Source organism: Hippichthys cyanospilos, chromosome 18 (assembly GCF_059441005.1).
Source record: "Hippichthys cyanospilos isolate Australia breed blue-spotted pipefish chromosome 18, RoL_Hcya_1.0, whole genome shotgun sequence".
Taxonomy (NCBI): domain Eukaryota; kingdom Metazoa; phylum Chordata; class Actinopteri; order Syngnathiformes; family Syngnathidae; genus Hippichthys; species Hippichthys cyanospilos.
In genome coordinates this window covers 12,178,403-12,192,973 of record NC_142386.1, presented here as the reverse complement: position 1 = coordinate 12,192,973, position 14,571 = coordinate 12,178,403, and the positions used below count along the sequence as shown (strand labels likewise).

The window sequence follows — 14,571 nt, the reverse complement described above, 5'->3', positions numbered from 1 at the left end:
GATTGGATGATGGTGGGTCTGTTACTTTGTACGTGTTGAACATGGGACCAGGTGCTCTGCTGAGGGTAGTGGTAGGTTTGGGGGGGTTGGGGGGGCATATTGGATGAAGGAAGAACTACTGTAATACTTCCTCCACCAGGAAGCAGGGTCTTCAAGTTTTAGGAATAACTTGTATTTATATATGTGTACAAGTGTACGGTTAAAAAATGGCTGCTCAATCACAATTCCTATCATTCTTCGCAAATGCTAGACATCCCCTAGCGTATTAACACATACATAATACATAGAATAAATGTTGGAAAAATAACATAAAAGTGTCTGTTTGCATTTGTCAATCTCTCATTTATGATGGTATAGTACAGGGCTGTGTGTGTGTGTGTGTGTGTGTGTGTGTGTGTGTGTGTGTGTGTGCTTTTCATCCTTCCAATGTGGCTCTCACTGAGTTTGGAAATTCATGAGGATAGTGTTCCCTCACCACTTCACGCTTCACCTTCTACGCTTTTAGTGCTTTGCAGTTTTTTTGTTTTTTTAACTATATGGTGTGAAGGTTTCCATGTATGCCAGGGACAAATTGACTGTAACTGCACATGCCACAGGCACTCCTACCAAATACTTGAATGGCACCCTCTGCTAAATTGACCAATGAGTGCAGAAAATGTAATCTACTCTTGCTCTTATTGGTCGTTTTTTTTTTTTTTTTTTTGCAAGGTGGTCCCAAAATAGAGTAGATTTCAAGGGTCATTTTACAAAGTGACGTTTATTTTATTTTATCTTAGCCACATATGCATTAGCATGGAAAGAAAATTTCAACCTACAGCAGTTTTTATTTTGCAAGGGATGCTAATATAAAAATGGAACCACAAAGAACATGTCCTTAAATGTTATCAAGTGCTAAAAGAGAAAAGACAGCATTGTCTCTACTTTGCCTTTTAATGACTGAATTAAAAAAAAAAAACATGTTAGAGATAGGTGACGCTTTCCACAATGAAGATTCTGCAGGTGTGCTTGATAAAGTGGCTGCTGGAGTACAGTGAATAGGAATTTCACCTCTTTGATGGCTCCCATTAGTTACAGTAAAAGTCCCATTTCTGGAAAAAAAAAATGAAAGTACAAAAATGAATAGCTTCATGGAATATCTGTGCATAGTTGGAAGTTATGTATGTGTGTGTGTGTGTGTGTGGGGACCCACTGTCGTCTTAACATCTGTGTTAGCTGGCTGGAGAACTTGAACCTCCTCCACCACAGTGCTGGGAAAGTGACCAATACGAGCTTCCTGTCCTCCATAATAGGAATCCTGAATCTGGCAAGAAGATGGTCATTCTTGTCAGTATTAACATTCATAGACGAGCATTAGCTAAATGCTGTACTTCCTGTGATATTTTTTTTAGGCCAAATACCTCTAACAAGCACAAAATATTTTTGACTATAAAAAAAGTAGGGATTTTTTTTTATGTATATGTTATTAACAGCCTAGACACAGCAACATCATGCCTTCGACACAGACTGAACATGACTGAATGTTGAGAAACAGGAGCAGCACCAACATATTTTCAACATAACTGCACCAACACAACAGTGACATCCCTGTTTGTCTTTTACGAGTGGAGTGCGACCCCTAGTGGCGAGTAACATGGCAGTTCAAACTCAAAATCAAAACTTCCTTAGAGGCTTGTCTGGTTAGCGGTTTACTCAGACATTGCACACTGGTGGCTAATTAAAAAAAACTGCAGATAAACCGCACTGGACTATAAGGATAAAAAAAAAAAATAATAATAAAACGCTTCCCTGCAGCAGAATAAAGGCTTTCCTGTAACATTTAGTTCTTGGATTGAAGCCTTTTGTCGCCTACAAGTCCCACAAAGCATAGCAAGAACTTTGCCTTATGGGATGCAGGCTAACCCGCTTAAAGAAGTCATTCAAATGCTTGTAAATGTGATAAATTGTCTGCCAGGGCCCCCGGGTAGTTTTGGCATCTCAACACAAAAATTTCTATTGCACCCTGTTTGCGAATTGCCGTTGAAAGGATTAATGCAAAAAATCAGGGGGAAATGCATGAAAAAACACAGGTTTTCAATATTTTCAAAATGGACAATATTTCCAAATTTTAATGGCAGTAAATGAGCCCTGCATGGGCTAAATTTGACATCTGCAGGGCGTACCTCTCAACCTCAAGTTTGTAACCCTTTAGAAGGCATGGCACATAGAAAGTTGACATGTTTTGACAATCTATGTAATATTTAGCCTGCTGGTGTTTTTTTTTGTATGCTTTTCCTTTGATATCACACATCAAAAACATCTTAAAGCTTGAGTTGGGTTTACATGTCCCTCAGGGGTTAAGCTCAAAATAAAACAGATTTTTACTTAGACTTGTGTCCTCTTAGCATAGTTCTAGATATGCATGAATTTGATTTAGCCTTCATTGAGGTGTTGTGTCACCCTGGCCACCACAGTGAAAAATTCCTGGCTACACCATTGCTTCCATTTTGTTTTCGTTACTCACACTGCCTGCCCAGAAGAGGTTGCCAGTGTCCTGTAGCATGGCGTATACATAAACAAGCTGCCCCTGTCTGATGGAGATGAACCTGCAGTCAGCGGGGTCATAGTCCTGCACAGCACGACCTATCATGATAGGGTCTGCAGAAAAAAATAAGAGATTCAATCACAAGGGGATATAATCTGAAATGACACATTCTTAACAGTACCGATGTAAAGGTGTGCGTACTTACAGCTACATTCCAAGTCAGCACAGCGTTTTCGAGCGGAAAGTTTAGGCATCTGTCGTCCGCCTTCTGAGGTTGGCAACAAAAGCCAAAGTGAGAAAAGTAGAAAGAATTTGAAATGCATGTCTGTGCTCACTGACACACTATGCTCTTCTTCTACTTTTTAGCCTAAGCTTTTAGGGGAGATGTTGTGATGGTCCTGACTATTTGTAGTTTTTCCCAACCTCCCACCCCAACCTCACGCCCTTGCATACACAGTAGTCATTTGAAAGCTTTCAAGTAGGTAAACAGGATAGAGGGATGGGGGGGAGGGGTGTTGTGGATGGATTTGACAAACTCATGCTTGTTTCCTGACCTTCATACACCCCCCTCTCCTTTTTTTTCCACGCCTATCTGGACTCACACTAGAGGAGTACTGTATTCCATTGACGCAATCGTTGGCTTGTTTCCTTGTTCAGCCACTAGGTGTCATGGCATCATTTCCCCCACCTCTCTCGATGAGCAAGCGCCTAAAAGGTGGAGCCTCTACCTGTATTTACATACTGTATACTGCACTGCCAAGGGAACCAGTTCACCCTCTCCTGTGCAAACACACACTGGCCAAACAGGAAGACATTTGCTCGTTGGCGTGAGAAGCCTACAGGAACGTTCAGGTGAGGCAAATCTTTTTTCCACCTTGATTTCTATGTAGAAAAAAGAAAAGAAAAGAAAAAACATCAGGACTGACATTACATTTGAAGAAATCTTGAAATTTGACAATATGTAGTTTTGGTTCTAGTCAAAGCAAGACTGATAAGAAATAGGACAAAATGTTTGGTGTATTAAGGTTGGAGTGCAAAATCATAATGATCAAAATAAATGGAGAATCTCAATGAGATGTTGCTTTAATTTCAGCTTTCTCAAATGGGGGCAACATGGATGCACTTACATGAGATTTTAACAGAATTTCTGCAGGTATCAGCAAACCTTTTTCTTTTCAAATTCAACACAAATGAAATGAAACACAAAACAGCATATTGCTAAATTGTGTTACAGTGACATCCTAGCAAAAAATTGTTTGCTTTGGTTTTGTTAATTTTTTTACCGACAATATGACAGCAGATAACACAAAACTAGAACAAATGATGTTCCATGATCTACCTTCTGGGGCTGCTGAATAAAATACACCGACAGATAGCACTACAAACGTAGTTCTAAAGTTTATTCAATTAGGCATGGATGGCAGAGAACTTTATATTAGTATTTTTTTTAATCCAAAAATGCTTAACCATCATTGAGTAAAGGAGGAGAATCACATTAATACACGAGAGGAAATTATATTTTCAAAACCTGCCATACATATAACAATGGCTGTCACGTGGGATATCATGAGCATGTATCCAAATTTGTGGCTAGTGAATGTATCTATTCATATTTTGTTGTCAGAAACAATATCTTTAAATGAAAGTGCTATGAATAAGCATGGATAGATTTAAAAGTTGACATTGTTGAACTTTGGTTGAATTTTAGTGACATGTTAGGAAGAAACACTGTGGCATATTAACCATGAAATTTGGGGAGTGGATCTAAATCAAAGACTGTAGTGGATCTGGTATTACAGTCAGAACATTACAAAAGAGGCTGTCAGACTAAGGTGCTTGTAAAAAACTAGAGGGAATTCTCATAATCTGTCCTGACATAGATTTACAGTTGTATTGAGTTTATTATCTTGTCCCACACAGGACCGGAAAACTGAAGAAAACCAGCATCAGGACCATCCGGAGCACAAAGAAGAATGATAAACTTGGATTAATTGGATTACAACCTAAAGTATTTCCAGAGAAGAATTTCATCTTGCTTGGCCACCACCTGTGAGATTTTCCATGATGAGGTTTTTCAAGTGACTCCTGCATCCTTGAGACCATGTTCAGCCCCAGGAAGTGCAGCCTCCCTTCCCCCAGCCTGGAGGAATCCTTTTTCCCACTCTCATCTTCCTCGTCCATCTCGCTTTCCTTTGCCCTGCCCACATCCACGCCAGATCAGGGTGGAATCGACAGCGGCGGCGGCGGCATCGAGACGGACCTGATTCTGGCAGCCGAGCTGGGACAGGCTCTGCTTGAGAAGAATGAGGAACTGGCCGCCACGCTGGAGGAGAAGGAGAGGGAGGTGGAGGTATGTAGATTACGCACTACAGTAGAGTACTGTATAAACATGTGCTTTAAGAAACATGTGAAGCTGTTGCAAAATAAGGTTTGCCAAATACTTGAAGACCACAATAACTAACAAATGAACATCTGATTGTTTTTGCTTCATTCAAAACTCAGCATTTATTTTTTCCAACTCTTAGATCTTAGTATATTGCTTAAGTCAGGGTTGTTCAAACTTGGTTGCTAGAGGGTTGCTACCACGCATGTTTTTAAAGTTTCCCACCACCAACATACTTGATTCAAATGAACTATCCTGATTATTTGAATCAGGTGTCTTCGGGAAGGGAACTATCAAAAACATAAAGGATAGAGCGATCTTTGAGGCCTGGGTTTGGACAAATCTTGATGTAAGTAGACCTAATGCATTTGCTAACTGTACATTGGTATAGAATAGAATAGAATAGAATAGAATAGAATAGAATAGAATAGAATAGAATAGAATAGAATATGTGACATTGGACAGCAGGTATACAACGAAATTGAGGGTGCTGCTCCAATTGGTGTCCATTAAGTAAATATGAACAATCAATATATAGAATAGAATAGAAATGATAGTTTCATAGGAATGCAATTGTTATTGATATTTTCAGTGTGTTTTTGTTCTGTTGTTGTTGCGTGAAGAGCTCTGTGGAAAAAAAACGCACTGGACCATAAGCCGCAGGTAATAACATCAGAAGTTTACGCAAAAAGATGGCATATGAAGTTTATAATTTTTTATAGTTATTTTTTTTATAATTGTCTGCCAGCAGCAACATCCTCTCTTTAACAGACTGAACATGCCTGCATGTTTAGTCCCAACATATTTATAGAAAATGGATGAATGGATATGTTAGTTAAATAGCAGTTCAAAATCGAAATCAATACTTCAATAGCATCTTTTTTTGCCTCCCTTTTTTTGATCGTTTATTTTAGTGAATATAATAACACATTCTACATAATTCATATACAATCATAAATACATAAATAAAATCACATACACTGTGTACTGTATACAAAATTTACACAACATTTTTTTCCAAAATTTTATACAGTCTCTAATTAAATTTAGACATATGTATATATTTTTTAAAAATATATTATTTTAACTCTTTTTGAGCACAGCCATTGATTCATATTTGATAGTTGTTCCATAAATTGATACCTTGAACAGATACACACATTTGGTTGCTGGTGGCTAGCACAAAAAAAAAAAAAACACAGATAAGCCACACTAGACTGCAGGGCTCAAACCATGAGGGAAAAGTCGCGGCTTATAGTCCAAAAAATATGATAATTTGGGTGTTTTGGAACTGATTTAGTTTATCTTTTAACAGTTACAGATTTGTGCTTTGTTTGGCTTAGTCTTTGTTTGTTGGCACCGCCTCTAGTCGCTGTTGATAGTGGATTTTGTGGTGGGGAAGGACAGTGTGGCTTCAGTTGGGAGCAGTGCAATTCTGTTTTTGACTAAATAATTGGCAGCAACCTTTTGACTTGTTACAAGAAGGCGTGCAATTTGCAATTTTTATTTTCTAAACTTCAGCATGTCTTAAAAGTAACAAATTTACTCAAATTGAATACAGTATGTTGCTGAATAAAAAGGGCATTTATGTTTGGCTTGAGGTTTTGTTTGTTTTGTTTCCACAAACATTTACAATGGGGGTCCTTGGAAAATGTGCTTTCTTAAAGGGGTCCCTGACTCCAAAAATTTTGACAACCCCTGGTTTATAGCAGTCCTCAAGGACTTGGGGGTGTGACCTCAGGGGGGGGTTGACCCCAGGTAAAAGTCTTTGTTTTCGCCATGTGAGGTATGAGGATTGGCATTTACTTTATTTTTTTAAATTTCAGGCACTTAGATGCACTTGGTTCCTTTTTTTTTTTGTTTTTGTTTTACACTAACCTGTATACACGCTGTAAAAAAAGTCATTGACAGTTGTTGAAAGGTGATATATATTGCTTTCTTCTTTTGTTAATGTTAAAAAGGATACAGTTTAAGGTATACTTAGACAATTTTTATAGATGATAAGCTTATCTATAGTTGGCGAGGCAAGCGGGGGGCGTGAAAGGTTTTCTCTTTCCTTGGGTAGGTTTTACAAGATATAATTGAGAAGCACTGGTCTATAGTTATGGAAAAACTGGAATGACGCAATTAACAATTTTCAACTGCTCTCTTCCACATATTTGCGTCAGATTTATATAAAGTGCTTGACCCTTATGCAGTATTATGTCTATTTTTGGGCCAATTCTTCCACATAAATACTTGCAGTTTTTTCGCCAAAGGATGGCACTCTGCTGGAATTGTCATAACTATTATTACTGTACGATTTTAATTTTTTTACATGATGTCCCCATCTGGGTGAAATTTCAGCTCCTTGGTGTCACCTCAATGCTTTCCCTTTGATGTAAAATGCTTTTGATCAAAGCTCAAAAGATTGGCTGGCTAAAATACTGCACATACTGTATACTGCCAATGCAAAACTTCAGTGAGTTTGGACATTTCAACATTTTGAGGAATGAGAAATTTCAAAATGGTGTCATGGTGGTTCGCACATCCGCTACAGTACATAGATCAATGTTATCCATCAAGCTAAGAGTACGGTTCAATTTTTTTTTTGTTTTTTGTCATTGTAGCTAGTAGTCCATGTTATGATTGAGGGACAGAGCCATCATTGGTGTTTAGACAACGTTTTGACTCACAGGTATTGATCCCGGAAATTCAAATCCCTCAGTATCCTTCCAACTTTACTTAAGTGCAAAACCGTTGTGTTGTATGTCTCAGATGTTGCAGCAGGAGAAGTATGTTCTGCAAAGGAAGCTAGAAATGAACGAACTGGCGTCTGGACAGAAGGAGGCCGAACTGATGGGAGATTTGGCCACGTTACGTTCCGACCTGGACCGCTACCACACTCAGGGACGAGACCGCCGCAAGGATGAAAGCGAACAGCTGACCCAGTTATCCAACCATAACCAGCGTTTGGTGGAGCAGCTATCCGAGGTGTGTTTTACATAAGCATCCATCCAGCAAGTTTCACTGTTGCAATTTCATTGAGAGCGTTTTGATGACGAGGACTCATGAGCTAAACTTAGTATCAGGTAAATTACCTGAGAGAGCAATGCAGCCAAACCAGTTGAGGGAGTCTGTAATTTTATGAAGCCTCTGTCAGCTTTTTCCACCTTCCACTCTTCTAGGCTGTGACGCTGGAACATTCCTTGAGGACTGAGATTCGTACCTTGAGAGAGGAGATGGACGAGTCCTCCTTTAGCCGGAATATCAGCTCCACACAATTAGAAAACACACTGGCAGAGGTATAAATAACACTCGGACACACCTTCATGGCATGTTACACACGGAAGAGGCCTCCTACTTATATTGACATACAGACACACACACACAAACACACACATAAACATACATACCCTTGTTAAGCAACTGTGATGTCATTTTCACTTGAAAGGAAGAAGCAAAATGCTGCAATTTGAGGGTTAGGTTTAACCCCCCCAACCCTAATCCTATAAAAACTGTGGATTTTGCTGCCTAATTCACATTCCAGATAAAATATTAATCAGCATATTGTTTTTAGATTAGAAGGGCTGCATAGAACAAATTATTCAGAGAAAATTTATATGTACAAATGCACATAATAATGTACAAATGCTGGGACAACCACAATCAGAAATGTCTTGCTTTGTCTCGTCCTGTTGGATTGTCTTGTCATACGCTGCTACTTATGTCTTGTCTTGGGGTACTCTTGCCATACCTGGTTTTCATTTTTAGTTTTAGTTTTTAGTTTAGCAACACTAGGCAAAGTAGCCCTAACATACTGCACGTTACTATTGTTAAGAATCTAGTTTTAGGATTGTCTCGTCTTGCGCACCTGCACTTTGTTATTGTACATGTAAAACGCAGAGGATAATGAGATACGCAATTTTGATCCCTTTGGATGCTAAGCACAAGAAATTGACAATCAAATTGACTTTGACATGACTTTGAAGTTGAAAAATAGTTACTTCTTGCTTGATTTTTTTTTAAATTACATATTCAGGGCAGGCAGGATAATTTTAACTTTTAATGAGAAAGTTCCACAGGTGGCAAACTGAAAAAACAATTCCAACTAAGTATTGGTAGGGCCTTTTTCAGAATTCGAAAATCTCATCGGCAGTGGCAATAAGGTAAATGGGAGACCAGAATGAAAATACCTCTGCATCCATCTTTTGTCTCCCTCAGAATCGTGTTCTGAAGGGGCGCCTGTGTCACATGGAGGCCCAGCTGAAGGCCTCCCAGGAAGACAGTGACAAGCTGCGCTCCGAACGAAACGACCTGAGGGACAGAGTGACGGAGTGTCAGGTGCAGCTGAGAGAGAAAGAGGCAGAGGTAAACAACCAGCCTTTTCCGGGGTGGTCTTTCTCACCATGACGCTAACAGGAAGTCAATCGTGTCGCCACTAACAACAAGCCACTAACACATGACGTCAACGATGCTAGCGTCAGATCGTTGAGTGCATCTCTCACTCACTGTGTGTGTGTTTGTGTAGATAGAGCAGGAGCAAGGGGTGGTGTTTGAGTTGCGTACCATGAATCGCTCTTTGCAGCAAAATGCCCTGAGGCTGGGAGAAGAGAGCATCCTGGACATGACCCACACACAACCTTTGTCACTGCTTAGTGAAATTCAGCAAACCCAGGTACATACAGTACACTCAAACACACACAGAGTTACTTTTTGTGCATACTAACCACTAATGACCCAGCTCTTTTTCTTTATGTAAACGGCCCGTATCATTAGCTATTAAACTTTCCACAGGTAAATATATGCATAAACAGTAAATAATGAAATCGTACCTTTGACACATTGGCTAAATTTATTTCTTGGGAAATCTGAGGTTTTTTTTGGTATCGGCATTTCTAACCAGGAAGTCAAATGTCTTGTTAATTAAAGCTGCACCACTCGCCGCATGGCTGCCATCGTCACAACGTCGCTCAAAAGCGACTGACCCGACGAAATAACAAGAAAAAAAGCAATCAGTAATGAGAAACAGAAGTGAAGTGAAAGAAGAAACCAAAAACAGGTGTTATATTGATATTGAAATGAACTGGAGTGCCAAAAAAGCAAAAGATGTCTCAAGAGACTACATACAATAACACTCATTCGTCGAATCAAATTGGTCCCGCCGGGAAACCACTACTCAGAACAAACGTTACGGGAGAATTATGTGCTCCCAAACACACGTTTTCACCACTAGAACATTTTGTAAACTAAAACTTTGGAGATAAATAAAGAAATGTTACTGTTTGCTTGTTTACTGTTGTTTATTAAGTAAATAAAAACATGAATGTCTGATTTGATAAGTTGGGCGTCTACTTACTCTTGCACAGACTGTAAGGTGGCGGTATAGAGGCAATACGAGAGTCTGATATTGTCATATTGCCTTTTGAAAGCTTTTAAGCTGCTGGGGGAGGCTGGTACTGAGAGGGCAGAATAAGCAAAAAATTCTTAGAAATGCTTCAATGAAGGAAAATAACACTTTGGGGGTGTTTGGGCTGATAACTTAGCATTGCAACAAGGTTAATAGCAACAAAAAGTTGAATTTCCATGATACGGGCCTTTTAATTTCACAAAACTTAAACCAATGAATACCTAAACTTCTAAAAATGCTGCTTGGAAAATTTAAGTCTTAATATGTTTGACCTTTCCCTGACCCCACTCTCCAGGCTAAAGATGCCCTACTTGCCCACTCTGTGGCACTGCAAGCAAGAGATGATGAGATAGCAGAACTGAAAGAAAAGGTCTGTAGTAACTTTGTAAACTGCCCACTACACACACACACACACACACACACACACACACACGCACACACACACACACAAGCACACTTACACAACAAAACAAAACAAAATGTCAATTGGTGAATCTCAAACTCAAAAGCAGACTCCACTCTGGACTGTACGTTGGAAAGTATCTACCAATGGTTTGAATTAAATAAATATTTCTTTTTAATTTTTCGATTTAATTCTGTTGTGCTGCTCTTGACCACCAGAAGGCAATCTAATAAGTACAGCGATGCAGACACGCACAAAAAAGTTAAGCTTGTTCATGTACTATAAAGTGACCTTGTAAATGCTGTCACTGTTGTCCTGTTATCTGTCTACATATGTTGCTCCATCGTTTGTGGTTAACATCGTTAAGCAAAACGAACTTGAATTTATTTGAACACTTATCATACAAGAAACGGCATTACCAATATAAATAGGTGCGTAGCAATGTATAAATCAACAGTTGTGCTTCCATCAAAATGCTTTTTTGTCAAGTTCGGATAAGCAAATGACCACCAGTGCAGATTAGATAAAGGCCATTTTCATGAGGCTCCATTTTAAAGCGTTACACACGGAACTTTCCACAGAATCTCACATGACTGATGTTTCAACTTCTCAGCTGCAATCCCAACAAGAAGAACTGCAACTACTCAGGGAGGAAATCAAGCCATTTCGAGGCAATTCGGAAGCGCCAACTTACAGGTAAAGTTGCACAAGTTTACCAAAAAATATCTGCAATTTGGTATGTACACAGAACTATTTGCTAGTTCAGCAGTTATCAAATGGGGATGTGTGTACCTTTGGGCCAGGGGGCTTTTCCAAATGCCTTCGCAGTATGTATTTATTTATTTATTTTCAAGTAAAGAGCAGGTTAATTGGAACATGATGCAACAACATTGTGTTACAGTGATCCCTTTGCAAAACTTGTATGCCTTTATTTTGTGACTTCCATACAATTTTGCAGCAGGCGAGCTAGAATGATAGATGATATTCCATGAACTAGATACTAGATAGATGTACAGTATATTCATATTTTATTGTCAGCAACTATATATTTAAATATCAGTGCAATACATGAGCATGAACTAAGTTTACTCTGTTGAACTTTGAAAGGAAAAACACTGTAGGACACTAAACATGAAATTCGGGTAGTGGATCCAAACAATGACTATGGATCTAGCATTTCAGTCAGAACAGAACAAAAGAAGCTCATAGACGAAGAGGAATGCAAAACTAGTTTACAAAAAAAAAAAAAAAAACAGCCAGAGGGAACCCTCATAATCTGATCTGACCTGCATTCACCATTGAGTTCAATATCTTGTTCCACATAAAGGTGAAAAACACCCGCAGCGGTGCAATTTTACAACAGATGAGTCAGAAATACAACAAGATATTACCCGACCTATCATATGGAGTTGCCGAGTAAAGACTATTACAATTACAAATATAGTTAAGAAGTTTAATAAATCAGACATGGGTGGCACAGTACTCTGTTTTTGGCTACAATTTTTTTTCACAAGGAGTAGGTACATCACTGTAAAAAAAATGAGAAACCCTGTACTAATAAACTCACCAATTTCCAGTTCCTTAGAGAGTGAGTTGGCCACAGCGAGACAGGAGAAAGATTTATTGAACCATCAGCTTCTCAACACTATCCAACACAAGGTGGCGCTGTCTCAAGAGCTTGATGCTTGGCAGGTGTGTCTGGAAAAAAAAAAAAAAAATCTCTGACATGCACTCATGGTGTCAAGAATGATGAGAAATGTCCAGTTAAGGATGTATGTTTTAATCCACCCTGTCTGGCAGGAGGATATGCGCTTGGTGATCAATCAGCAGGTGCTGCAGAAGGAGGAGAACCGACTGAAAGAAGCTCAACGAGAGCGCACGGGAGGACTCCAACGAAGCAAATCTTTGAAATTGAAAGGAGAAGCAGGAAAAGGATTCTTCTCTAATTTTTTTAGAGACAAATGAGACAGGAAACAGTGATTTCAAAGGCACAGAGCATCAAACTAACATTTTGTAACATAATAACAAGCAAGTGTACATATATTTGTATGTATTGATGTACAGTAAACTAATACTTTCCATTTTTATTGCTTTGTTTCAAACTGTTATTTGACATCTCATATTTTTGGTGTTGCTTTCTTTGCTTCACAACCTTTTTAAGCCTGCTTTAACAAGATCATTGAAGTTTAGTTTCATTCATAAACATGAATAAGCATGCGCTGTAACATCTGAATCATTATAATAATGAATTAATTGAACCAATAATAAATATCATCGGAAAAATATTTTTAAGCACCCCAAACCGACACAAACACACTAAAAATATTGATGGGAGATGTTGATCATGCAACCTGGCTGCATTGTCGGTTGGGAGTGTCTGCGCCATCAACAGCAGCCAAACAAACATCCTCCATAATGGACTGTGGAACCATATTGCTGTTCCTCTGAGCATGCAGATTCACAGAATTTTCATCGAACGCGGACAGCTGTGCTGCGCTCCCTTCCGCGACATGTGCTGCTTACAATGGGGATATGGTTCTCAGTATGCCGTGGCAGGACTCACTCACAACTACTCTGACTGCCTCCTTGGCCATTTACACATTGTTTTCCAAGGAGGTCTACTTGCAGTTGCAAATACCTTGCGCACAATGTTTTTTTTCTGTCATTTGCTGCCACCTGGACCATCCGCGCAGTTAGGTACAACACATTTAACTCTTTCACTTCAGATTTTTTTCCCCGCAAAAAATAAAACTTATGTCATGCATCACTTGCTTAAAAATCAAGGATATTAGAAAAATAGTTAAAAAATTCCCACTTCCATTTTCACCAAGAAATACCACTGGGACTGTATATCCCCTGGCCCAGTGGTCCCCAACTACCGGTCCGTGGATCAACTGGTACCGGGCCGCGTGGGCTGCACCCAAAATAATGTTTTGGAGATGATTTAGTTTAACAGTTAATACGTTTGTGCTTGATGTTTTTTGACGCCGCCTCTGGCCACTGTTGATATTACATGCATAGTGAGTACGTACTGCATGTATCATGTAGGAACAATGTGTGTGCGTGGTGTCCCCAACCTTTCTATCACCACGGAGAAGTGAAAATGATCACCAAACCCCTGCAATAAATAGTAATCAGTGCAAACTATAGTAACACACATATTAAGCACAAATTATCAGTACATTTCTGCAGTACTAGATGGTTAATTGACAAAAAAATTGTACAACGCAACCTATTTTGTGGACAGTCAGTCCCAGCGCTGGCTTGTTGTGTCTGGAAAAGTTGCTAAATGCCACTAGAATCTGTAGATAGATGTGTAATGTACCACTGGGATGTCATTTTAAGTAATTGCAACCATTCCTATACCCATTCCTATACCCACTAAAAGCTGTGAGATGCATTGCCCCAACGGGAGTGAAAGGGTTTAAAGCAAATGGCCAAATCAAGGTCTGGCCCAAAATCGACTATGTCCGCACCTCGCCGATCAACAGATTGCGTCTGAGCACCAAAATAGAACCCCCAATGTAAGGCCAGCAGCGCTCAAACTCGACCATACACAGTGATAATGGCACACTGCTTACCCCTCCTGAGACTGCGGGTGGTGGAGCAGAATTTCCTAAAAAGACATCCAGAAGTCATTTTTCATAGTCTCGTTACACTCCTCCTATCTCAGAGTCTTTGACTCCAAAGCCGCATTTCACTTGGCTAGCCAGTACAGTCAGCTGCCTCGGGTGTCCCACCAGGACTGCCGGTTGATTGCCGCCACGACAATCACCGACCATCTTACGGCCACAGCTCTGATTGGCTACCTCAACAAGGTAATGTTGACGGTTCAAGGAGGCAATGATCAATATTTTAGTCAATTTTTCACCAAA

General features: G+C 39.5%; 2 protein-coding genes across 6 annotated transcripts; one reads left to right on the top strand and one right to left on the bottom strand.

The window, feature by feature from the left end:
* Window positions 1-738: 738 nt before the first annotated feature.
* On the bottom strand, window positions 739-3,787 carry mia (MIA SH3 domain containing). 2 transcript variants are annotated; one of them, XM_088441285.1, is made up of 5 exons: window positions 3,250-3,787; window positions 2,727-2,789; window positions 2,501-2,634; window positions 1,190-1,300; window positions 739-1,088 (listed from the first exon to the last, which is right to left on the bottom strand). In XM_088441285.1, exons 2-5 carry the CDS (start codon window positions 2,773-2,775, stop codon window positions 1,065-1,067), a joined length of 318 nt encoding a protein of 105 aa, XP_088297411.1. In that variant the 5' UTR covers window positions 2,776-2,789; window positions 3,250-3,787; the 3' UTR covers window positions 739-1,064. The 2 variants fall into 2 exon arrangements, with proteins under 2 accessions (XP_088297411.1, XP_088297410.1); XM_088441284.1 differs by lacking the exon at window positions 3,250-3,787 and having other exon boundaries at window positions 2,727-3,241.
* On the top strand, window positions 3,212-12,981 carry bicdl2 (BICD family like cargo adaptor 2). Of its 4 annotated transcripts, none has more exons than XM_088441280.1 (10): window positions 3,212-3,373; window positions 4,442-4,871; window positions 7,662-7,877; window positions 8,072-8,188; window positions 9,108-9,254; window positions 9,472-9,561; window positions 10,589-10,663; window positions 11,310-11,392; window positions 12,274-12,388; window positions 12,497-12,981. In XM_088441280.1, the coding sequence occupies exons 2-10, from the start codon at window positions 4,623-4,625 to the stop codon at window positions 12,659-12,661; spliced, it is 1,257 nt and encodes a 418-aa protein (XP_088297406.1). In that variant the 5' UTR covers window positions 3,212-3,373; window positions 4,442-4,622; the 3' UTR covers window positions 12,662-12,981. The 4 variants fall into 4 exon arrangements, with proteins under 4 accessions (XP_088297406.1, XP_088297405.1, XP_088297407.1 ...); XM_088441279.1 differs by having other exon boundaries at window positions 9,415-9,561; XM_088441281.1 differs by lacking the exon at window positions 9,472-9,561.
* The last annotated feature ends 1,590 nt before the right edge of the window (window positions 12,982-14,571 follow it).

Bases quoted from the DNA above. Each gene is read 5' to 3' on its own strand.
- mia (XM_088441284.1), bottom strand. From the start codon at position 2,844: ATGCATTTCAAATTCTTTCTACTTTTCTCACTTTGGCTTTTGTTGCCA. The intron at 1,301-2,500 runs GTGAGTAACGAA...TCTTCTTGCCAG, and splicing joins ACCTCTTCTGGGCAGGCAGT to ATTCAGGATTCCTATTATGG. The intron at 1,089-1,189 runs GTGGGTCCCCAC...TTTTTTTTCCAG, and splicing joins ACACAGATGTTAAGACGACA to AAATGGGACTTTTACTGTAA.
- bicdl2 (XM_088441279.1), top strand. From the start codon at position 4,623: ATGTTCAGCCCCAGGAAGTGCAGCCTCCCTTCCCCCAGCCTGGAGGAA. The intron at 8,189-9,107 runs GTATAAATAACA...TGTCTCCCTCAG, and splicing joins TAGAAAACACACTGGCAGAG to AATCGTGTTCTGAAGGGGCG. The intron at 12,389-12,496 runs GTGTGTCTGGAA...CCTGTCTGGCAG, and splicing joins AAGAGCTTGATGCTTGGCAG to GAGGATATGCGCTTGGTGAT.